The sequence below is a fragment of the Haliotis cracherodii genome, unplaced genomic scaffold (genome assembly GCF_022045235.1).
Source record: "Haliotis cracherodii isolate W230 unplaced genomic scaffold, xgHalCrac1.p SCAF_2, whole genome shotgun sequence".
NCBI lineage: Eukaryota > Metazoa > Mollusca > Gastropoda > Lepetellida > Haliotidae > Haliotis > Haliotis cracherodii.
In genome coordinates, this window is record NW_027266275.1 from 7651392 (window position 1) to 7676105 (window position 24714).

Genomic DNA, 24714 nt, shown 5'->3' on the forward strand with positions numbered 1-24714 from the left:
GATGTGAGGGTGATGTGTGAGTGATGTGAGAGTGATGTGAGAGTGATGTGAGGGTGATGTGAGAGTGATGTGAGGGTGATGTGTGAGTGATGTGAGAGTGATGTGAGGGTGATGTGAGGGTGATGTGTGAGTGATGTGAGAGTGATGTGTGAGTGATGTGAGAGTGATGTGAGGGTGATGTGAGAGTGATGTGAGGGTGGTGTGAGTGATGTGAGAGTGATGTGAGAGTGATGTGAGGGTGATGTGAGAGTGATGTGAGGGTGATGCGAGAGTGATGTGAGAGTGGGTCAACAGTTGATGCACACCTTGCCCTTCTCCTGCTGCGGGTCGTAGGCTAGAGGTGGGAGGGCGGTGTTCTTCTGTATGGGGGCGGGTGTTATTCGCCTGATGCTGATACTGTTTGGCATCTCCTCCTCCTAGATAGGAAACACATTTCAGAACAGGAATTTACAAGTCATGAAAATAAATAAATCCTGAAAATTTGCCATTCTGCAAAAATCTTGCAGCCAGCGTGTCAAAACAACCTTCACAATCACACACGCAACATTATGTTGCTTACCAAATCTGGTTTTTCACTTGATCAAACTTATTTTCGTAAAGTGTGTTCTATAATATATATTCTGAAAATTAACTTATTATTTTTCGGACTGAAAATATTCAAACTGTACTGTTCTCAATAAAATCCAGCAGATTAACAAATTTTCAAATAAACAAAGCATGAGAAAGTACGACTATCATCTTAATCACAATTAGATCTTCACAATGGTGATCCCTTTGACCATATATTACTGAATATCACAGTGACAGTCTTTGATATTCACTTGTATACCACTTGTATACCACTTGTATACCAGGAGGTATAAAGCTTAACATTGTGTTTTGTAGTATGTAACAAATTCTCTCACCACACTTGGTGTCTTGGACCTGTCAGGGAGAGGCGCCAGGGCCTTGCGCCGACTGGGGTAGGGCAGAATCTTCACGCTAGTCGGCCGCTTGCCGATCATGCTGGAGCTAGGTCGAGCCGGGGATACGGATTCCGAATCAGTCGACTCTCTGTTTTAGATGAAATATATGTCAAAAATACATCTGGGGGAAGATCTGCATGTTCGGCAAAAAAATGGTTTTACATTCATGGAGCTGCTACCTACATCCTTTCACACACATAAATATCATAAGGAAGAGAATTTATAGATGTCAACTTTTTGCAGGACATACAAGTATATACCTGATGGAGTAAGTATATACTCCGAAATGTTGTGTTCCTCATAACAAAAATGTTGACATCCATAAATTCTCTCTCTTATGTGTATCACTTCTAAATGCCTTACAAAGACTTGATACAATATTATACATTCTCTCCACACGTGCCTGAAACTCCTAATATGAATACAACTGTCACTAACTATCAAGCTATCAAATAACATCGAGAATCCTCTATTTCTGGCAATGACAGGCTTTTATCAGAAGCAAAATATTGCATCCTATACGAATACAAATAGATGCAATAATCTCTATTATGTCCTGTGGGACACAAACAAGTCCGTCTGTTTCAGTCTTTATGATTTATCAAAACTGTGGACAGCATGTTCCATAGAAAGTCATTAATACACCCAATGTATCCATGGGGGACTGTACTCAATGTAAAAAACATCACCACTTAAGGCTTTTAAACATGAGAAATGATATGACCTTAACATAATTCTTGGAACTAAAGTGAAGTGTGCCACAGGTCGTCTGCCTGGGACCCCTATATTCATGCCAAGCACACCACCCCCACCCCCACCCCTACCCCCACACCCCAATATGATAGTATTACTGAGAGTCCCCTGGACTCAAAAATACATAAACCCAGTAAGTCCCTGTAATGGCGGCCTAATTGTGATTACAGAACCAACACAATTCATGAGTGTAAAGACAACATAAAAATGCTCAACACTGGCAAAAATCTTACGGTGCATTCTTGTTTTTGAGAGTAACCCTGGAGATCTGGAGACAGCCATCTATGGATTTCTGCGGGTCTGTTGTGCCGATGTGAGTGTGGGCCCGCTGTAGGGTCAGGGCCTGGAATGGCTACAATGAAACATTGACACATGACTACTGCTGCCATTGCCTATGTTTAAATCTTGTTAGGGCTGGCGAAAGGATCGATAATCGGAATTATTGTCAATGGGAAAAAATATTAACGATTGTCTATTCGTTTGTTTGTTTATTGTTTACAGTCGCACTCAGCAATATTCCACCTATATGACGGTGGTCTGTAAACAATCGAGTCTGGAACAGACAATCCAGTGATTGACATCATGAGCATCGATCTACGCCATTGGGATAGAATGACATGCATCAACAAAGTCAGCCAGCCTGACCACCCGATCCCGTTAGTCACTTCTTATGACAAGCAAAGATGCCTTTTACGGCAAGCATGGGTTGCCAAAGTCCTATTCTACCCCGGATCTTCATGGGTCTGTCGATATGACATTGCTGTCATCAAAAATAACTTACTTGAACTATTATGATGAAAAAAGTTTAAATGTACAGAAACAGACTTGTTTTTGTCAATCACGACAATTGCCAAAGACAAAGAGTAATTGTTATATCTCACATGCTTAGAGTTACTTCTTCAATATTTATTGATAACTGATCGATCTCCATGATCTATAGCAATAGCCAGTCTTACATATTGTAGTCATTGTAACAGCTAATGTTCAAAATTCACTGACTTAAGATGAATGAAAGATAGCATTATTTTGAAGTATGTTCAAAAGAGAGTCTGATACTCTCCTCCTCATTGTCCATTAGCCCAGAAACTTCCATTTATATAATCATTTGTCACACTGAATTTATAATAACTAGAGAAAATGGATAAACTCTTTTGATACCCAGTGATAAGGCTTAAGAACAATAATTTTGTGTTGGTAGAAAATATACGACTGTGAGAACAAACTGGTCTGACACTGTCCAACAAACTCTGACAGTGCTCCCTATTCATATGTAATCATCTATTATATGACTATTGAACCCTATAGGTGTATATGAAAAAAGTCTAATCATGTGACAGTCATGTGACCTGGTAGTGACAGGTTGCTACCCATCAATCAAGCTCAGAGTAATAGATATGCATAAACCCCAATGTTTGGTGTCCGAGAGGGTTATCTCCCATACTATGAAGGCAGCTAAGTGGGGATTACATTGTGGGAAGGCTATCACACATTTTTCAAAAGTTACTATTTGAAATTCTAATAAATTTAATTCCATATATTCCTGTGGTGTGTCATGACTGGACACTATGATGTAAGTCTATCCAAGGCCTGTGGTGTGTCATGACTGGACACTATGATGTAAGTCTATCCAAGGCCTGTGGTGTGTCATGACTGGACACTATGATGTAAGTCTATCCAAGGCCTGTGGTGTGTCATGACTGGACACTATGATGTAAGTCTATCCAAGGCCTGTGGTGTGTCATGACTGGACACTATGATGTAAGTCTATCCAAGGCCTGTGGTGTGTCATGACTGGACACTATGATGTAAGTCTATCCAAGGCCTGTGGTGTGTCATGACTGGACACTATGATGTAAGTCTATCCAAGGCCTGTGTAGGTGTACTCACTCTGGGTTGCATCAAGCCCATGTAGGATGACTCCCTGGTTGTGCGTCCCGGGTCATGGAGGCCGATGGGCGACACATGGAACCCTGATGAAGGCACTAGATCTTGTTTGGATTCTGGAAAACAAGACCCATTACTATCATAATACATAGTACAATAATTCTCACTTCCAAACATCAGCTGAATGATTACACTGAGTAAAACTGGCGCATCAATCATGATGAAAACATGAAAATGTCTTCTTTATCATATATATATATGCACATGTTGATATGTCCTCATGTACTTGTAACTTCCAAATGCCTATCTTCTTTCTGTCTTTGTTGTATAACACCACACTCAACGATATTCCAGCTATATGACGGTGGTCTGTAAATAATCAAGTCTGGACCAGACAATCCAATGATTGCCATCAGCATTGATACACACAATTGGAATACAATGACATGCTTCAACCAAGTCAGCAAGCCTGACCACCGATTCCGTTAGTCACCTCGTACGACAAGCATAGTCAACTTTTATGGCAAGCATGGGTTGCTGAAGACCTATTCTACCCTGTATCTTCACTGGTCCTAAATGCATATCAAGGAATTGAATCAAGATGTCTTGAACAAACATTCCCTTTAAAAAGAATGTTAACATTTAAGCCTACCTATTAGAATAGTATATTCCTTTATAATTGGCCTCATCCAGGAGATGATCTGAAACAATACACACATGGTCAAGTACTGTACGTCCTACAAACAAAAACCAACGCCTTATAATGACACAGTTAGTATTGTTTGTTTGTTGTTTAATGCAGCACTCAGCAATATTCCAGTTATATGCAGGGGGTGTAGATAATGAAGTCTGGACCAGACAATCTAGTAATTGACAGCATCGATCATCGACCAAGTCAGCTAGCCTGAACAACCCGATCCTGCTTGTTGCCTCTTACCACAAGCAATCTATATCATTAACAGTAAATAATGACTTGCCTGAAGCAATCGGTCCATGTTAGAGATATCAATAAGGACATATTTCTCACTTTTAATATTTGCCAATACATAATTCTCAGGGCAAGTACTTAGAAAATTGTTTCTGTAGGATCAATGATCTCAAGATTGATCTGTGTATGCAACATACAAAGGGACAAACATGTTTGTGACCCCCATCAGTTCCCCACATTTCTTTTATTAGTGGATGACAGACTTCCTCTCACCTCATTCCACATGCAGTCAAACACGGAACTAGCTACACTATCTTTCACACAAGCGTTGGGGGTGATGGGAGGATAACCTATCCGCCGTCGTCGAGGGGTGATCTGCTTCTTGTGTTCAGAGTCTTCATGGCTGTAACATAGGCAACACACTTAGTACGTCACTTACAATGTCCAATGGGTAGGAGGTATTATCTCACCTACAGAGTCTTCATGGCTGTAACATAGGCAACACACTTACAATGTCCGACTGACAGGCGGTTGTACGTCAGACAGTGGGTAGGAGGTATTACCTCACTACATTGTTTATTTCATTTGTCCAAATTGTAAAGCAGAATCTGACAAAATATTGTGTCTAATGCAAGGATCTGCAAATATTTTTTTGCCAATTGGATATTTGCATTTTGGTCATATTGCGTGTGTTGCGACACCCCTAATCTTCGGACACCTTTCTCCTCTGTCGGCTACAGCGAGAAGGATCAAAGGATATATTGGTACTTACACATCCTTGTAGTCGATGGCGATGACCTCCTCGTAGATGCCATCTTGTGCCAGTATTTCCTCAAAGAGGTAGGCATACTCATTGTTGGAGTAGTCCCGGTCTGTGTGGATGGCTGCTGCATCCACGGGTGCCTTCATCGCCTTCATCTGTCTGCCTGTTACACTGAGCCTGCAACAACACAACATGCTGTCAACGTGACAAGTTGCGGTGTTGCGGTTGTCTGCATCCATCTGTACAACTCACACCAATCGTGTTCCCTCTTTATTCCCCGTACTACATATCATAATCACAATCTATAACATTCAAATCAACTTTTGACAGCATCATATGGGAAGAAATACAAAACATGGAGAATCACAAGAAGCAACCAAAACAGTTCAGTGAAAAATAATGTAAATAATAAGCTGACACTTTCAGGCCTTCAGGGCCAGCAAGTTATGGAAGATCCTCGTGGAGATTCAGGATTGGAACAGGTCCCCAGCGAACTATTCCGGTCATAAGGGGCGACCAAATGAATTGGGTGGTAATGCTCGATGACTTGGTTTATCATGTGTCACTATCACTGGAATGTCAGGTCTAGACTCGATTATTTACAGATTGACACCATATAGTTGGAAAAATGCTCAGTGTGAATATTTAGAACATTGCAATGCTATTTTATTTTAATACCTTATTTATTGATGCATATTTAATGAATAACTACCAGTTTCTAACAGTATCAAACATTATTACAAAACTCATTTTCATATCTAATGCCCATGATATTAGTGTTAAACAAGAAACATACACACACTGTAATGGATAAAATTATTTCGATATGGGCACATTGGGGTCTTATGGTCAGGTTTGTCTTTGTAGACATAGTTTTTTGCTACATGTTAAGCTTCATGAATCCAGTAGTATTTCTCACATAAAAGCGAATGTGATGGTCAAAGGACACAGCAGGGCAAACATTCACAACAAATAACACATTTTGTATGACTTCACCAGGAGAGATTACTGAGATTGGACAGCGATCAGCAAAATGTCTGTTGCCATGATGGCGGGGTATATTTTTTCCAGATATACTATCCAGTCTTGGTAATCCGATGCTGTCCGACAATCGGCTTTATTCGACACTAATGATGGGAAATCAGTGCTAATTAGACCTATTAATCTGACAGTCTCACACTCCAACATACCTCATTTGCAACAAATTACCGAAATCACTCATTAATCAGTCTTGTTAATCGGACACAGTGATCAGCATACTCCGTGGCCATCTGCCCGCGAGTACACAGTGTTTTGATGCGAGACGAATTGACTGTGACTGACAATGAAATGACTAACAGGAAGTCAACGTTTGCCACTAAGAAAGCAGCTTTACTAAGCTTTACCAGTTTCAAACTGGCAACTTCCATTCCAGACTATCCTTTTTAAATTATTTTGAATACAGTCAGTAACAGTTGTTTTGTGCTACGCTTTAGAGGTTGCATGATTAGAAAACATATTCCGCTAACAATGTAACATAACAATATGAATATTTCATTTTTTATTACATGTTTGTATCATTACCCATCGTGTAGTTGTCTGATTTTCGATCACAAACGTTGATACTACTTAATTTCGTTCTAATACTCGTTAATCCGACATAATCATATGCAACCAACAATGTCGGATTAACGGGACTTGACTGTACATTGCTAGAGCGGGATACATGGAAATTTATCAAAACGTAATGGATAACATAAAATTCAAATGTTTCATGTTTAAGTACTGATCAATGAATTCATTGATGGGATAACTCATGCAAAGTCTAAACTCCTAAAACTTCATTAAAAGATGGATAGACAATAGACATGACCAGAAAAATGACAATCAAACAAAAAAATACACAAAGTGAAATTCCATCTCTTCAAAATGCCAATGAAACAAATGTGAGGATTAATATACTTTGTCACATAAAACTATGATTTACAGTTGCAGGCCGAAGGTCAGGAGAAATGCAACTTTTATAATGTCACTATACTTTTTTAGGTTTGAATCTCTACAATTGTTTAATAACGTGAGAATTATTTCCGCACTGTCATGTTCATCAAGGTCCCATTGAACTAACTACAGTTAAGTATGACAATGCCAGGGTGGTTTTTCCCCACTCTAGTAATCAGTCGCACTGAACTGGAAGAGGTTTTTCAATTCTAGATTGCGGGTCTAAAAGCATCAAAGCTCTAATGTCGAGCTTGATATCAAACAACCTCCATGTCACAAACAAGCCTTCATCCCCTGCTCAGGAAAATCCATTTAGCCTCGTAATTTGTACAAGCTCAATTACATTTCATAGCACTCTACTATCTTAACTGTAATCCCACCACTTTTATTTTTCAATTCACAGAACAGAGGAGAAATGGACCTGCTGTAAATGTCAACCACTGATGGCAGGAACTACACCATGGTGACAGAACACCAACAGTTTTTAATCTGTTATGTAACTAGGTGTGAAATGTTCACGTTCACAGACAAACAGCTGTCCATCAGCTTGGTTTACAGCAGGGGCCAATTGTCCCGATATTGATGGAAATTGAGAAGTAGTTCAAGTGAAACGTGCCTCTCTCACAGGATCTTCCTCCATGTCCCACGGTTGCCATGGCGACCATGTCAACAACATCAAAACACTGACTGCCAGCTTTTGTTTTGGTGCACTTTTTTGTTGATATGCAACTTAATGTCAAATGAATACTGATAGATCTAACCAAGATATTATCGACAAAAACTGTTAGAAGAAAAACCAAAAGAAATACATTTCCAACGAAACATTATTTTAAGTCTGTTGCTTTTATTTCTGCAAAACATATTCCTCTGACACTCCTGACATTCTCACATATCCCTCTGTCATACAAATATTTACTTAATTGACAGCAAGAGCTTGTTTCTCAATGCCTCGCCACCAACAAATAGATATTCAATATTTTTTTGAATTTTTTATTTTGTACTCAAATTTGATCAACTATACAAAAACAAATTAAAACAAGAAGAAAAAGTAAATTTGACATCCCTTGGAGATAATTATGCCTGCCTCTAACTCTTGCACAAATGGGACACATTTAATTTAATTAATATTTTTTAATGCTGCAGTCCAGCAATATTCCAGCTATATGACAATGACCTGTAAAATTGAGTCTGGACCAGACAATCCAGTCATTGATATTACGATCAACTATCCATGCTGTCTGGGTACAAAGCCATGCAATAACCAAGTCACAGAGCTTGACCAGGTGATGATGGGGGATGATGAGTTGATGGGTTGATGGGTTGATGATGGGGTGATGGGGTGATGATTGGTTGATGATGGGGTGATGGGTTGATGATGGGGTGATGATGGGGTGATGATGGGGTGATAATCGGAATGATCAAAGCCAACCTACCCCTGAGAATCAGCTGATATGGAGATGTCGTTGTCTGTGACGTCAAGGAGCAGCCCTGGTGAAGAGAGTCGAGGACTGTCCTGGGGGATCTCCTGAAAACCCTCATCCTGGGGCTCCACCTTCTGGGTGCCTAAAACCCTGCAACACACAGGAGAGGGGAGGTGAACACAGGACCTAACGCAACATTTACATAGTGTCATGCGTGCGTGCCTGCTTGTACTAGTCCAGACTAGTTCTGGTTTTATAGTGCAAGCCCACTGAGATACCATGCAGCAGTTTAACATGAATATCTCCCTCAGAACCAGTATACTGACTCCAACCCTGACAGTCCTTGTTTTATCCCCTTACTGTAAAGCGCCAGGCAGGGTAACAACAACTTACATCATTCAATGGCTTTTGGTATGACGCGAATGAGGATCGAACCACCAACCTTCCACTCTCCTGGTATTTGCTCTATCCACTAGACCACAGAGGCCACCAATACACAGATGAAGTACAGATCAATACACAGGTGTTTATCTACCATGCTGTCCATTCAATCCATCACCTAATTTGGTAACGATAACATCTGTCCTATACACCTTTAATTTAATTTAATAATGCTTAAAATAAATAGCAAAGTATACAAATAATCATGCAAGGTAATAAATAGTCTAATTCATAAGAAAAGTCTGAAGTACCTAATGATTATGGCAGTTAAAGCTACAGCCCTGCACCTACCTGAGATGAGGAAAGTGTGTGCTCCAATCCTTGCATTCCTTGAATATACTGGACGGGTTCTCACTGCTGCCTTCGAACAAGAACCGCTCAATCTCATCAAACAGTTGGTTCACTGTCTTTGCTGCCTGGCGGTCAAACTCCTGAAGAAGACATAATTTCAATGATGAACATCAATGGTACATTAGGATTGGAATTCATTTCGTTCCATCAGCTATGACAGGGAACGGGTATGATGGAGACCGGGTATGACAAAGACAGGATATGAGTGAGTGAGTATGGTTTTACCAATATTCCAGCAATATCACGGCTGTGGACACCAGAAACCTGATATGACAAGGACCAGGTATGAGAAGAACTGGGTATGATGGTGACAGGATATGACATGGACCCAGTATGACAAGGACCAAGTATGACAAGGACCAAGTATGACAAGGACTGGGTATGACAAGGACTGGTTATGACAAGGACTGGGTATGACAAGGACTAGGTATGACAAAGACCAGGTATGACAAGAACCAGGTATGACAGTGACAGGATATGATGGGGAACCAGTATGACAAAGACTGGGTATGACAAGGACCAGGTATGACAAGGACCAGGTATGACAAAGACCGGGTATGACAAGGACCAGGTAAGACAAAGACCGGGTATGACAAGGAACAGGTATGACAAAGACCGGGTATGACAAAGACTGGGTATGACAAAGACTGGGTATGACAAAGACCGGGTATGACAAGGACCGGGTATGATAAAGACCAGGTATGACAAGGACTGGGTACTCACATCCCAAGAGTAGGAGGAGTCGAGGCTGCTCCTCTCGGTGGTGTTGCCAGTCGTCCACCCTCCATGTGATGCTGACAGGGTGCTGTGTGTCTCAATCGTGGGGGAAGACCGCCCACTGCTTGCTGGGGTTGTGTTGAGGCTGGAAGGAAGATTCTTAAACCATAAGTATTCCCCAGAGAAATAAATATTACAAAATACATTTTTATCGCCTACTTTTACATTTATACCATAGAGAACGTAAGTGCTGTGATAAAAGTGAATTCAATATTCAGTATGACAATGTAGACAAGGAGAAGCTAAAAATGATAACCTGTGAAAATAACACTTGCCTAATCAAGTCAACTGAGAATTTTATATGAACGAACATGAGTTTAATACCAATTTTATGAAACGAGTGAATTGTTCTTGTATCTGATGTGCGAAAGTGAGCCTGATGCCAGACCTATTCACGGGTTTCATAAAATTGGTATTACAAAGGAGCGAGTTTAGTGTGTCTTTTATTACTTGCTGTTTATAATTTTTTTAAATGTCACTGTCGTGTGTAAATAGGCAGACATTTACGCAATCCTCAGCATAATCCAACTGAGTTTAACAGAATAATACTTCAAGCGCTTTAAAAGTTTGCACATATTAGTGTAATACCATATAACAGCAATTTCAGGGGTCCATTCCTCAAAGCTATCGAAGCACTAAGTTGATCGTAACTTCCATACCGTAACATAGACTTACGACTGTCGTTGCACTACAATCACTTTGTGGAACAGGCTCTGCACCACAAAGTTAACAAAAATGTCACAAATCCCTGACATAATTTTTTAATTTATTTTGCAAAATACACTGGCCAAACAATGCTATGTTAAGTCAGCCTAGCAACAAGGTTGCTGGGGTCTTTGAGTGTGCATAACCTCCTCTCAGTGATCTATCATCTCTACACGCAATATCGTTGAATATGCCCAGGGATAGTGGGAGTTTTCAATATAAATTATTTATTCGTGAAACTAGTTCCTGCAGTTTCTAAGCACATGCTTTGGTATTAAACACTGTGTAATACCAGCTTATTGTATTTGATACATGTATACCGAATTCAGCCTAATAACAGCTTTCAGCATGTTCTAATTGCATTTCATTGTACAATGTATTCGAGGTTACAAATATCCCCATCTCTTATGAATGGCAACTAAAGAAACATTGTGACTATCTGCAACCATAACGACAAGCCTGGTAGCAACATTCTGTCATATAAACACCTACTTATTGTCGGACAGTGATACTTTTTTTTGAGATTTTGATTTTTTATCCATATTTATTCAGTCTGACAATCTTCTAAAAGCATTCTATGGCAGATGTTTACTTTGTAATTCAAACATCAAAGAACATGACACAGCATACAAATCAATAAATGGTTGAACAAAGATGGATTTTGAATTGTATTTATCAAGGTCAATGGTGTAATTCACAAAGCAAGATAACTTAAAGAGTCTTTCTGTCTAATTTTGAATATGAAGTGAGGTGAGGTTGTGAAATGAGGTTTAATGTCACTTTCAAGAGTGAGTGAGTGATTGAGTTGGGTTTAACGCCGCTTTTAACAGTATTCCAGTCATATCGCAGCATGTCAGCTTAATGTGGGAGGAAAGCCCGAAGTGATGAAGGTCTCAGACGTTTACCACTTCGGTGAAACCCACGAGCACGGGTATGGTGCTGACAAACCTAGAAACATAATCGGGGTGAACCGGGATTCGAACCCACAATCATAGGTTTCTGGCGTGCCCAAGGGACGCAACTCTGCACATCAAATCGCGGCGCCTTAGACAACTGGGCCACCCGTGCCCCCATCACTCTCAAGACTATTCACTTACATGGTGACATGTATGTGTGGCCATGCTGAGATGAGATGCCTTGCCACTCAGACACTCAGACACTGTATACTGACACATTATTCTCCAAGCTGGCCAGTCCCTGTTTTGTCCCCGTAAAGACGAGCACCAGATGAACCCCAGGGTACAATCTTTTGGTATGGTGCGGACTGGGGATTGAACCACAAACATATTTCCAGGTCTTTTATAAATAACCAACACATCAAATCTACTTCAGATCATGGAAATTTTAAGTGTATCATAAATCCTTAAAAAAAAATGTGGGGTCATTACACAATCATAAAAATATGTATGTTAGTACAACCATTCAATTTACAAAGAGTGACCAGGGTAGACAGGTAAAGATATACAACAGCACATATTGGGATTTACATCAACCAATTATAGGAGCAAGCTAGCACGTTTACATGACATACCAAAATTGTTTCAACCTAACAAAACTATTTTACGATTGAATAGTCTGTGAGAAAACATAATGAGTCAATAAATGAATGTCATATTTATTCTGCCCGTCAAGCATGTTTTATGTGGCCCATGTAGCAACAACACTGCACTATGCACAGGCACAATGACCACGCCCAACATTAGTGGTAGCGACATGCACAGCACATTCACTCACACCTAATGACTACTGCAGGTTTAGGAACTGGGATTTAATCATGGAAATACTGTCACTGAATCAGTAATGCTATCTGGATGTAAAATGATTCTCATCAAACTAATCACTGATGCTATCTCAGACAATGTCATGATGCCTTATTTGGAATGATTAAAAAGTGGTGACCTGAATACTGAATAGATCTCAGTAGGGTGGGGATTGCGCTGACAGGAAAGCAGTCATAGTCACTGGCTCTTAGGGAGCTGAGTGTGGTAGGACTGATAGGCAATGGTAGTCAGGGAGGAGGAAGCACTGAGAGGATATGGAGGTCCGGGAGGAGGAAGCACTGAGACAATATGGAGGTCTGGGAAGAGGAAGCACTGAGAGGATATGGAGGTCAGAGAGGAGGAAGCACTGAGAGGATATGGAGGTCAGGGAGGAGAAGCACTGAGAGGATATGGAGGTCAGGGAGGAAGCACTCACGGGCGATGGAGGTCAGGAAGGAAGCACTCACGGGCGATGGAGGTCAGGGAAGAAGCACTGACAGGCATTGGAGGTCAGGGAAGAAGCACTCACGGGCGATGGAAGTCAGGGAGGAAGAACTCACAGGCAATGGAGGTCAGGGAGGAAGCACTAACAGGCAATAGAGGCCAGGGAAGAAGCACTGACAGGCGATGGAGGTCAGGGAAGAAGCACTCACAGGCATTGGAGGTCAGGGAGGAAGCACTAACAGGCAATGGAGGTCAGGGAGGAAGCACTGACAAGCAATGGAGGTTAGGGAAGAAGCACTAACAGGCAATGGAGGTCAGGGAGGAAGCACTAACAGGCAATGGAGGTCAGGGAGGAAGCACTAACAGGCAATGGAGGTCAGGAAGGAAGCACTGACAAGCAATGGAGGTCAGGGAAGAAGCACTAACAGGCAATGGAGGTCAGGGAGGAAGCACTAACAGGCAATGGAGGTCAGGGAGGAAGCACTAACAGGCAATGGAGGTCAGGAAGGAAGCACTGACAGGCAATGGACAATTAGCTTGTAAGAGCTTATCTGAAGCTATCTGACAGTCAATACTGTGAAGACTCCAAATCTAAGCAAAATACCATTTTCAAACATTCCTCAAATGAATGTTGATATAGGTAACGACATTTCACACAAAGATTCATCAAATGAATCCAACATAGAAGCTAATTCTTTCTCCAAAAAACAAATGTAATTTTCGACTGGTTCAGCATATACTTCCTGTCCATCAGGTTCAAATATTGATATCTTACTGCCGACAAGAGGAGTGATAAATTGCATAAACTCCAGGGAGGGAGTTAAATCATTGATTGCAGCAGCCACACCCATTCAATATTACTGTGTACATGATCCTCAACATGAAACATGGATACTTCTTTGAATATTTCATGTGGTGTGATCATGGTGATTGAGTAGCCTATACGACATCCCACAGACAGGCACTCTGAATAATACATGCAAAAGTCAGTCACCTTTGACCTACAAGATTACACAAACCTGAGAAAGAAGGTTACGACATTTCATAGTGAAGAAGATCTGACAGTACTGCACTGAATATATTGGAACATGTTCAAACATCGAAAACAAGTCATTATCAAACATTCAAGTATTTAATAGCACTTTTCAACCACTGGAAATAACACGGTTAATTACACCCAATAACAGGAATAGACACCATTGTTCATATCAAACTAGTCTCCAGCTCATTTTTGACTAGCAGTTTATGTAAAACAGCTAGGGTGTGGTAGAAAACAACTAGTCCCTATGGATTTTCACTTGACAGACAAAAGGCCGTGTCTATCACAGAGGATGGTCTTACGCCGCTTTTAGCAATAATCCAGCCTCATCACACAGGGGACACCATAAAAGGGCTTCACACATTATACTCATGTGGGGAATAGAACCCAGGGTTTCAGCATGACGACCAAATGCTTTAAACACTAGGCTACCCCCACCACCTATGCTTGAATAAATGTGAAAAAGGTTTGAAGTGTGACAAAAAATATCACTAACCGTTTCTTAGACAATGATAAATTCTGTATTTGATTTACATTCCCACCTGCCTCACTAACAAACAGCCGACCTCACTGCAATTCCTTCTTTGTTTACTTAATGAAAAAAAACATGTATGCAGTCCTGCCAGATATGTATGAAAGCGTCAAAGCTTGCTTACTTTTATTAAAGGATGCGTACTGGCTTATGAAATTATGTAGAAGACATGTGTATATTGCTCCATACTTTTAATTCAGGTCGACAACCTATATTGTACTCAATCCACGCAGCTTCGCTCAATATTTTAGACAACACCAAAGAGTTTATGTTCAATTTAGTCATGATGGGGTAAGCATATTGTGTCGAGCTAGGATACCTGTAGATTTAACAGTCCATGACATTATAACCTCAGACTGCTCGTTCAGTTACAAATTTAAATTAGTGTGGCTAACTCAGCATGTACTCTTGCTCTACACTGAAAACATGGTATGTACATATCTACTCATTTTACTGTATACGTAAGTAAGGATAAGATATATGGATAAACTTCTTTATTCCAATTAGGAGTGTTGTTTTGGTGTAGGTTCTGCTTGATATCGGTGTTAGAACCTACACCGAAATGTCACTCCTAATTGTAATAAAGAAGTTGTTCATCCATATATCTTTTCCTAACAAAGTACTCCAACTTCTGAATGTCTCTCAAAGAAGTTACTGTATACATATCTACTTATTTTACTGTATCTGAATTCAAGGAATTCTGGGTCCACTTGCGCAAAGAGGTTGTGGTGTTATGACAATTGTAACTTGAATACTTTAACCAAGACTCAGTCTTAGAGCTGAGAGCACTTTGTGCAAGTAGGCCCAGGATTCCAAACAAAGACAAATCCGCAAATAAGGGATGGGCTCACTCTAGCAATGTCTCCAGCAAGGTGGTCATAGCATTTTAATCTACTGGTATGTCATTACAAATACATGCCAGTCATTACAAATACATGCAACAACCTTTGTGTACTTGAGGAATTTCCTTTTGTTTTTTAATTCAACAAAATAACTGTAAAGATAAAAACAGTTTCCATGTACCTTACTGGGAAACAAACACAATCAGGAGTTACAGTGACTGGCAACCAGAACATCTTAAAGGTGAAACTATAAAACTGATCTGTTGCAACTGACCTTGATACAGGCTCGTGTATGCTGTCCAGGATCTGACGCATGATGGGATCCTCATCAACACTGTCAAGCGGTGGGCGGTCATCGATAGGTGTGCGGGTAAAGCCTCGTCTGAAAGAGAAGGGGGAAATATGAAAATTATTGATACTGAAGAATGAAAACAAATTAATATTTCATCATCCATATTTCAACACTGAATAAAAAAATGTGTTTGGACCATGTTTTTTGGCATGCCGTTGTGGCACACCTACCAGGTAATGAAGTAATGACAACTCTGTCCATATCAATGGTTTACCATCAGCATACACAGAACAGCACTTTCAAATCACCTAAACCAGCAGCCATTATACTCAGCCTTCATGCAAGTTCCCTAGCCCGATACTACCAAATTATGCTGAGGGCAAGTCAGAATCCAATGATGGTAGTAGTCCCTCATTGACCTGTAGCCCTTGGCTAACAATTAGTCCAAGAAATAAAGTTATCTTATCTAAAAATGTATATCTACAAAATAGAAAAAAAATCTAAATGGAGTTCAGAACCATGCTCAATTTCAGATCTGAGGCAATCTTGACCTGCAAAATAATTGTAGACTTGAGTTGGATTTCTTTCTTTCTTTTTTCTCTCGGGTCTGGGAGACTACTGAGGGCTATAATTCTGAACCTTCTCAATGCTTCAATTATGCTACAGACTGAAACTGAGGAGGAGGAGGAGGAGGAGGAGGAGGAGGAGGAGGAGAATGATGAGACTTGTCAATAAACCTGTGTCACTTTCAAAGTTTGTCATCATTGAAAACTTGGCCGATCATTTGAAGGTGATCATAAAGATGGATGAATGGATGGATACCAAAGTAAATTCATAGATTGCTGTAGAATGTTATTGACAGTCACTGTCAGGCATGGCATGCATTGAGTCGACAGACTGGGTGTGCATTTCTTCATTCTGTTCTTAGAGCACTAGGGAGGACATATGAGCACAGTCCGACTTTTTCCAATGTATGCAAAACCGAGGAGTTCAAGATTAAAGTGTCTAAACGATCAGAAGCACTGCTTCTGTATTTATTCGATCAAGGGAATTTCCAGGGCTTCTACAATGATTAAGGAGTTTTCCTAGAAGTGTAAAAGTAATCTGTCAGTTTTTTCCTGACATTAGATTCATACCCTTATTATTAACTGAACTCCCTACAGCAGTAAATAAGTACTAAATCTAAAACCAATAACCCCAGGTAACTATGCCATCAATACCTGTCAAATAATATCATATCAAAACAATGTCTGTTTGGGTGATCGAAAACTGGACTCGAAAAGTTACTTCCAGCCTTATCTGCAATTGCCTTGAAATGCATCGAGGCCCCAATATTGCATCAATAAATAGAAGATTTAGACTGTTGCACACATACACATGCAACGCTAAGAGTTCAAGACAGACGTGTCTTGATTTCTAGATCTTCAATGTTAAGTCACAGAAAGTTTAATCAAGATATTCATGCAATATCCTGCAGTGAGTGTTATACACATTGTACCCTTAAGACCATTAAAATGTATTTTGTAACAAAAAAAATGTGGCATAAAACACTAGCCAGGGAAGGGCTACCATTTCATTTGCTTTTACTCATCCTCAAAATTATCTACTAGCCTCAGAGCTAACAAGATATTGTAGCTGTCAGACCCTGTATATATGACAACAGAATCTGGTGAGGCTATGTCAAACTTTGACTAATAAGAAAGAACTCTATCACCTACATGTTTGTTTATTATACACCAAAAAAATATTATTTATTTTTGACCACCCACATTGAATTTTGTCCAAAAACTGTGTAAACCAACTTGTTAATGTTTTAAGAAGAACAACTACTAGGGCTGGGACGAGTCCAAATTTACAAACCTGGGTATACAACCCCCTATTACCGGACCCTACCTGGGAACCCTATAAGTACCAACCCGACTAGTGTATCCATGTTACCTGTCCCAGCCCTAACAACTACTACAACTATCGCAGGGCAACTATGAAAATATAATAAATTTATTAAAACATAAAAATATTTTTCAAAAGCTGACAACCATGAATGACTGTGTTCTGAAACCCCCATCCCCAGTACATTGTTCGACTATCTACAGTACAGGTCTATAAACACTGCTGGAACTTATCACCTGGCGGTCACATGCCGCTCTTGCCCTGGTCTGGCCCACCAGAAAGGTAATACTGTTTGCCTGGCAGCACCCCCTGGTTACTACGATGGCAACTGGGCAGTGACCAGCACAACCAAGGACAGATAAGCCGCAATGAATGGCAGACCCAGGTATTTAGCGGACCAAGATATACCTTCTATGGAAGGAAAACAAAGGCTGAAGGTGTCAGGCCATATCTTGATAAACAGTTGACAAGATATCTGATACACCAGCTTTCATAACAAAGTAGTGTTTAGTCAGGCACCAGTGGGAGAGAGGCACTGCTCAATCAATCACTGGTGATGATAAAAGATCAATCAGTGCGCCTTATCAGTGTGTTACCTGACAGTTACCTGGCCGTTACCTGGCCAGCAGGGTATGGCACTGACCAGGATCAGCTGTATCAACACCACAGTAATTGTGAGAGAGGAAATCTCCAGCTGACCCGAAAGAAAGCCACCAATGACCAAAGACTGAGCCTCAGTAATAATCTCTTAATGATGCTAATATCCTCTTTAAACCTTCGGTCACAAGTTCAACACCACCACCACTGCATTTAGTTTCGTCATAAACATTATTAATGCTTTTTCCATTTCATAGTTATCTTTCAGTATCAACAATTATATAAGTACGATGTATGCACATCCTTTGTATGTAAATTTACAAATATATAATAATGGACATTTTGTGAAGTATTCTATTATAAAGTGAATTACAAACAAGTATTTGTCACAGAGTGACGAAATATCCCCCGCCTGTACACCATAGTACCAAATATGAAGACAATCCAGCGATTAGTTCTTGAGATATTGTGGCAACACCGTTTTCCAACTCCAAAAACAGATTTGCCTGCTGTGACCTTGAAAATAGGGTCAAGGTCACCAAATCTGACAGGTGTATGCGGTGTCTGTATATACACTATAGTTCCAAATATGAAGACAATCCAGCGATTAGTTCTTGAGATATCGCGGCAACACTGTTTTCTAACTCCAAAAGCAGATTTGCCTGCTGTGACCTTGAAAATGGGATCAAGGTGACCAAAACCGACTGGTGTCTGCGGAGTCTGTATATACACCATAGTTCCAAATATGAAGACAATCCAGAGATTAGTTCTTGAGATATTGCGGCAACACTGTTTTCCAACTCCAAAAGCAGATATGCCTGCTGTGACCTTGAAAATGGGGTCAAGGTCACCAAAACCGACTGGTGTCTGCGGAGTCTGTATATACACCATAGTTCCAAATATGAAGACATTCCAGAGATTAGTTCTTGAGATATTGCGGCAACACCGTTTTCCAACTCCAAAAGCAGATATGCCTGCTGTGACCTTGAAAATGGGGTCAAGGTCACCAAAACCGACTGGTGTCTGCGGAGTCTGTATATACACCATAGTTCCAAATATGAAGACAATCCAGTGTTTAGTTCTTGAGATATCGCGGCAACAAACAGGTGGGACGTACGGACGGACGTACGTACGGACGGACGTACGGACGGTCGTGAATACTATATCCCCCGCTTCGCGCTTTCGCGCGGCGGGGGATAAAAAAACCAAGAGTCAGAAGATGACAAATCCCCCTGGCCCCAAAATAACAAAAGGCACCCCTTCAGCCCCTGGTTAATACACATACCAAGTTTGGATGAATAATCTTTCACGTTTTTTAAGTTATGCTCCAGAGACAAAATACGGACGGACGTACAGACAGACCCGATTATGACTATATCCCACATTACATGCCGGGTGAAAAGAAAGAAATTATTAATAAAGTTTTAAAAATTAAATAGAATAATAATGACAATAATCTTACCTAGAAAGGACTGACTTATTAAAAGCTTGTCCATGAACAGACAACATTGCTATGCTCCTGCGGAGAGTGACCGCAATTGTTGGGTGTTGGTGTCCACTGGACTAATGAAGTTGACAGGAGCCACAGTCCTTCATACAACCCGCCCTTAGCTGATAAGTCAAACACCACACAGCCAACTAACCACCAGATAATTCATCAGTTAGGCCATATACCATTCATTTCATAAAGGCTGGCAATATCAAAGTTATATAAATTTCTACACCAAATATTGAACCAGTCCTAATGACATCTGTTGATGCAAACATCATACACCACATAATGAATACATCTGCAACAGCAGTAAACAGATAATCTGAAAAAAATCAAAGAAAATCATGCGATCAAAGAAATATTACACCAATAAAAGAGACATGGTGTGCAATCTATAAACCCTAAACACTTCATAAACTGCTTAATTGATGTCAGTGACTGGAATTAATGCTACGCTTTTTCTCCCCAAACACAGGTGTTGAGGTGCGTATGTAACGTATACGAACCCTTCATTGTGTGACGTAAAAGTGGCCAAACACTTGCTATGGAACTGTCACCGCAGGCTGAATAAACACATGTCATTGTGTAACGGACTAACACTAGTAATAGCACCTATCAACATCTATTTAGGGGCCTATTTGGCACAGTGTCCACAAACAAGCCCACTTAGTCAGGCCAACACATAACAGAGTTAATTTACAGAGCATGGATCAGTGAATATCTCCTGGGAATGAAATCACCCCATTCAAATATACTCCTGTCGCTAATGGGCCAAGCTTCTCAATACATTCAATGATAGAATCTGATATAACAAGTCTGAGCTCTATCACAGATGAACACAACCCTAAAGAGGCATATCATTTGTTCAAAGTAGAGCCTTACTTTTCCTTGAGTAGGAATGCCTACTTTAATATCAAGACGTGTAGGAATTCATTCAGCATGGTTTATTATTCTGGTGTAAAACTGAATACTTGTAGTCAAAAACTGGGTGCCCACATTACCAAGTATTGAATAAAGGGTGTCATTGATATGATTCAGAAGTTCAGGGAGCCGTTTCACAAAGCAATCCTTATGCGCTTTGAAAATAGAAAGTCTCTTTAAAAGTACAGAAGTTGTGACAGTCAGCGCTGCCAAGGCTACCAGAGTATTATTATTACTACAAACTGTGCATACAACTGAGAAACATGTTGTATCAACATGTAAATGAACACTAAATTGAATATCAATCATTTAGATAAATCTTAAGCACTGAAACACAGCATTAGAAATTGGCACTAGTCCTGTAGTCCTGGCCAAACCGCCCAATAGTTAAGGTATCATAAGAAACGAGTAGAAATTGGCCATTTTTTTAGGGTTTTGCTATATGTTATCATTATAAGGACTAGTAGAGTAAAATAAAACTGTTAGTTTCTACCGCTGAAACATAAACATATTTTCACTGTCAACACCCCAAATAATAAAATACTAACATAAAAAAAACCTTTCAATTTGTTCCTTTCTACTTTAAAAAAAATCAGTGAATAACACACTTCAATCTATACGTTGACAATTGAATCACAACCATTAAATTGTCTATCAAAAGGGTGGGATTTATTAAAGGACACCAACCGGAATGAATCTCAGGCTTCACAGACATGCACACACTAGAAATGACTTTCTCGAGATTTAGGTCCAAGTACCTACAATAGCTGCTCCCATAAACAGGTGATGGGCCAGTTATAGAACATAACGTGATGGCTGGTGACAACTACTGTTGTTTGTTGTGGTTACAAGGCCATCAACTGCTGGGACAAATCTATGGTCACATGTCCCTGTCTAGAACGCTGTCAGTGGAACACCTAATTGCATGTTGTAATGGCAGTTGACAAGAATCCAAGGTAGTTCTTGTATTCAAGGTGTGGTGCTTGATTTCTGGAAGATGTGAGATGTATAATCTTTTTGTAAAATACTAAGAAGATAGTAATACTGTATTTCAGCAGAAAGAGAGAGTGACACTAATGAGTTTCACAGATTCACCAGCGGAGAGAAGTAAATTAATAGGCATAAGAAAATACATGTCCTTCTGGCAATCTCACAGACCCATTTTCCATTTCCATTCCTTACTTAATCAAAATTAACATATAAATTACAGGATTCCCATCCACCTCCAAAAATTCAATACCAAAGGTCATCATACATAGTTCAACTTGATATTTTTTTATCACCTTTTGAACTAGTCATCAAGAGTATCTAATCACCTCTTGAACAAGTCATCACAAATATATAATCAGAATGAAGGGCTTAAGCTAAAGTCATGTTACCTGATTTAATGCTGTAAGCATGAGGAGGCTGAGAATGATATGTTTTTCTATGGCCAGCTTTTTTTCCAAATACATGTACACACATTCAAACTAGTAGTTAATATTAACGAGACAGTAGTATAGTTTTCTCTATCCCAGACCACACGTTGCCCTCATTCAGCATTCAGACAATGCTCCATGATCTGGAAGCTATTTCATTAGATGTTGTAACGCTTGTGCCTTGCGGAAATTGAGAAATCAGCAATAGTTCCTAAATGCAGAGTCTATTGTACCATTTTGACTATATCATAAACATGTGTTTATGAAGCACTAACAAATAGTGATCAAATCCCTGATAACACTATATAATAACTTGGATTATTTGGGAATACGAATGTCTGAAGCCCTGCATGTTGTATTAAGCAGTAAGTCCCAGGGAAAGAAAGACTTTCAGAGTGCTGACAACATTAGTGTGTTACAAAATGGATACTCGAAGAGTCACATTGTACTACATACCACAAGACTAGTAATACACAAATCAAAACATTGTGACCCATCCTGCACAATTCATGTTAATTCTTATGTGTTTTTGTAGCTCTCTGTCCATATTGTTCCCTTCAATAATATGAAAAACAATATCATACTTGGTAATATCTCTTATAACTATGTCAACTATACATTGTATAAATAAAATAATAACCAACCCAAAAGCCAAAAGAACAGCTAGAAAACCACAGAAAATAAAAATGCTTGTCACTGAGAATGGCTGAAGTACTGCTGTGCGGTGTCAGGCAACAAACATACTTTTTTATGCAAATTGTGAGAGTGGAGGGTGCTACAAGTAGAGCAGGACATGCTTACCCTTTTCGTGAACACCTGGTGTCATCACTGATTGTCAGTGATCTATTCAAATAATTTTCATTTATTTTGCTTTGTACACCTTAAGAAATCTGTTTCGGCGGACGAACAAGACTGCTTATTCTGACATTGACTTTTTATACGTTTCACATATAGTTATTAGTCTATTCAGTATATCAGGTTACAATGACAGCCTTCTCCAGATATTGCATTAAAATTTGATACGCATAAACCAAGTTTGTAGACACAGTTTCCATGACGTCCTTTGCTATATTTATCAGCCAGGCTGCCATTATCAATTTATCATGCCATGAATGTCAACATGTAGAGTAGTTCTTCCACTGTCCACTGGTCAGTGATTGGCTCACTTGTGGGCCAGTGACCTCCCCTTGCCAAAACAAACATGGCTGCCAAACAAAGACCTACTTTGACAAGCTCAACACCTCAAAGAGAGCCATTATAATAAGGGCATCTCTATGCCTCCATGGCCATTCTGCAGACATACTTTCCCTCTCACCTCATGACATGTCCATGGCCGAACATTATTCAAAAATTGGTTTGTTCCATTAAATGATACTTGCAATTTTATACTGATGTGAAATCATAATAAAAACATTAATCAAAGTGAATCTTATTTGTTTGTTTGTTTGTTTGTTGTGTAAAGCTGCACTCAGCAATATTCCAGCCATATGACTATGGTCTGAAAATAATCAAGTCTGGACCAGACAATCCAGTGATTGATATCATGAGCATCGATCCATGCAATTGGGATACGATGACATGCATCAACCAAGTCAGCAAGCCTGACCACCTGATCCCGTCAGTCGCCTCTTACAACAATCTTAAACGGGTGAATACGAATTTCTTGATGATATCAAGAGAACAATCAATATTTTTTTCAAAATTGCACCAAAAAGACATTTTAAGAATTCTAGCATTTAGGAATTTTGATGATTTTTTCTGAACTGTCAGTGTCATTCCATATATCTGCATAGACCTCAGAGAAAAAACAAAAATAATCAATTTTCTGAAATTTATAAATATGTAATGAATGATAATTTCAAATACGTTGTAGGCAGACTGCTCATGATCTCTGGCACAGCAAGAAATCTTCATGAATATTTCAGGATGAGAGTATTGGGTTACATGCTACTAGGGAAACAGGACGAATGAGCTTCAACTGCTGATTCCTCTAAAACCAGCAACCAATATGAGCAACACGGAAAGCAAATACTTCAATCAAAAACAATCCATTTTACCCAGAATATTGCCATCAAAATTTTGCTAGAAAAGTGTATCATGATACACAGACTTAGAAATATTCGGAGAAAACAAAATCTTTTATGGATTTGTAAAGACCCGGCCATGGACAACATCCAGAACACAGATTTCACATTACTGAAGTTTAGTACCCAACACCTCTGGCAACAAAATCACTATAATTAATGACATAAATCAAGTGGAAAGTAATTTCAGCAACATGCCTTGCCAGCATCATTATTCCTCCATTAGACCTAATTGTAATCACTGCAGGTAATAGAAACAGCAGAGGACGTTTGGTGCATCCTGCAGGCAGCTCCATTGGCCGCATTAACCCAGCAGCAACGTAGTTGCATAATCTACGGATCATGTCATTACTGCTGGGGGAAAGTGTGGAATAACAGCCTACGCTCATCAAGCAATGATGGTTCAATTGTCCGCCACCAATCTGTAGCATAAAGATA

At 39.8% G+C, this 24714-nt stretch overlaps 1 protein-coding gene across 3 annotated transcripts in view; it reads right to left on the reverse strand.

Moving 5' to 3' along the window:
- The window catches only part of LOC139469671 (protein FAM149B1-like), a 75601-nt gene that overhangs the window by 8942 nt on the left and 41945 nt on the right, over positions 1–24714 (reverse strand). For all 3 annotated transcript variants that reach the window (XM_071251909.1, XM_071251908.1, XM_071251906.1), the window contains exons 2-12: positions 15857–15964; positions 10207–10345; positions 9424–9563; positions 8704–8841; positions 5303–5470; positions 4804–4933; positions 4255–4303; positions 3606–3718; positions 1952–2070; positions 906–1053; positions 306–416 (exon numbers count right to left, since the gene is read on the reverse strand). In XM_071251909.1, coding sequence (XP_071108010.1) covers positions 306–416; positions 906–1053; positions 1952–2070; positions 3606–3718; positions 4255–4303; positions 4804–4933; positions 5303–5470; positions 8704–8841; positions 9424–9563; positions 10207–10345; positions 15857–15964 — 1363 coding nt within the window. The remainder of the gene's footprint in view (positions 1–305; positions 417–905; positions 1054–1951; positions 2071–3605; positions 3719–4254; positions 4304–4803; positions 4934–5302; positions 5471–8703; positions 8842–9423; positions 9564–10206; positions 10346–15856; positions 15965–24714) is intronic.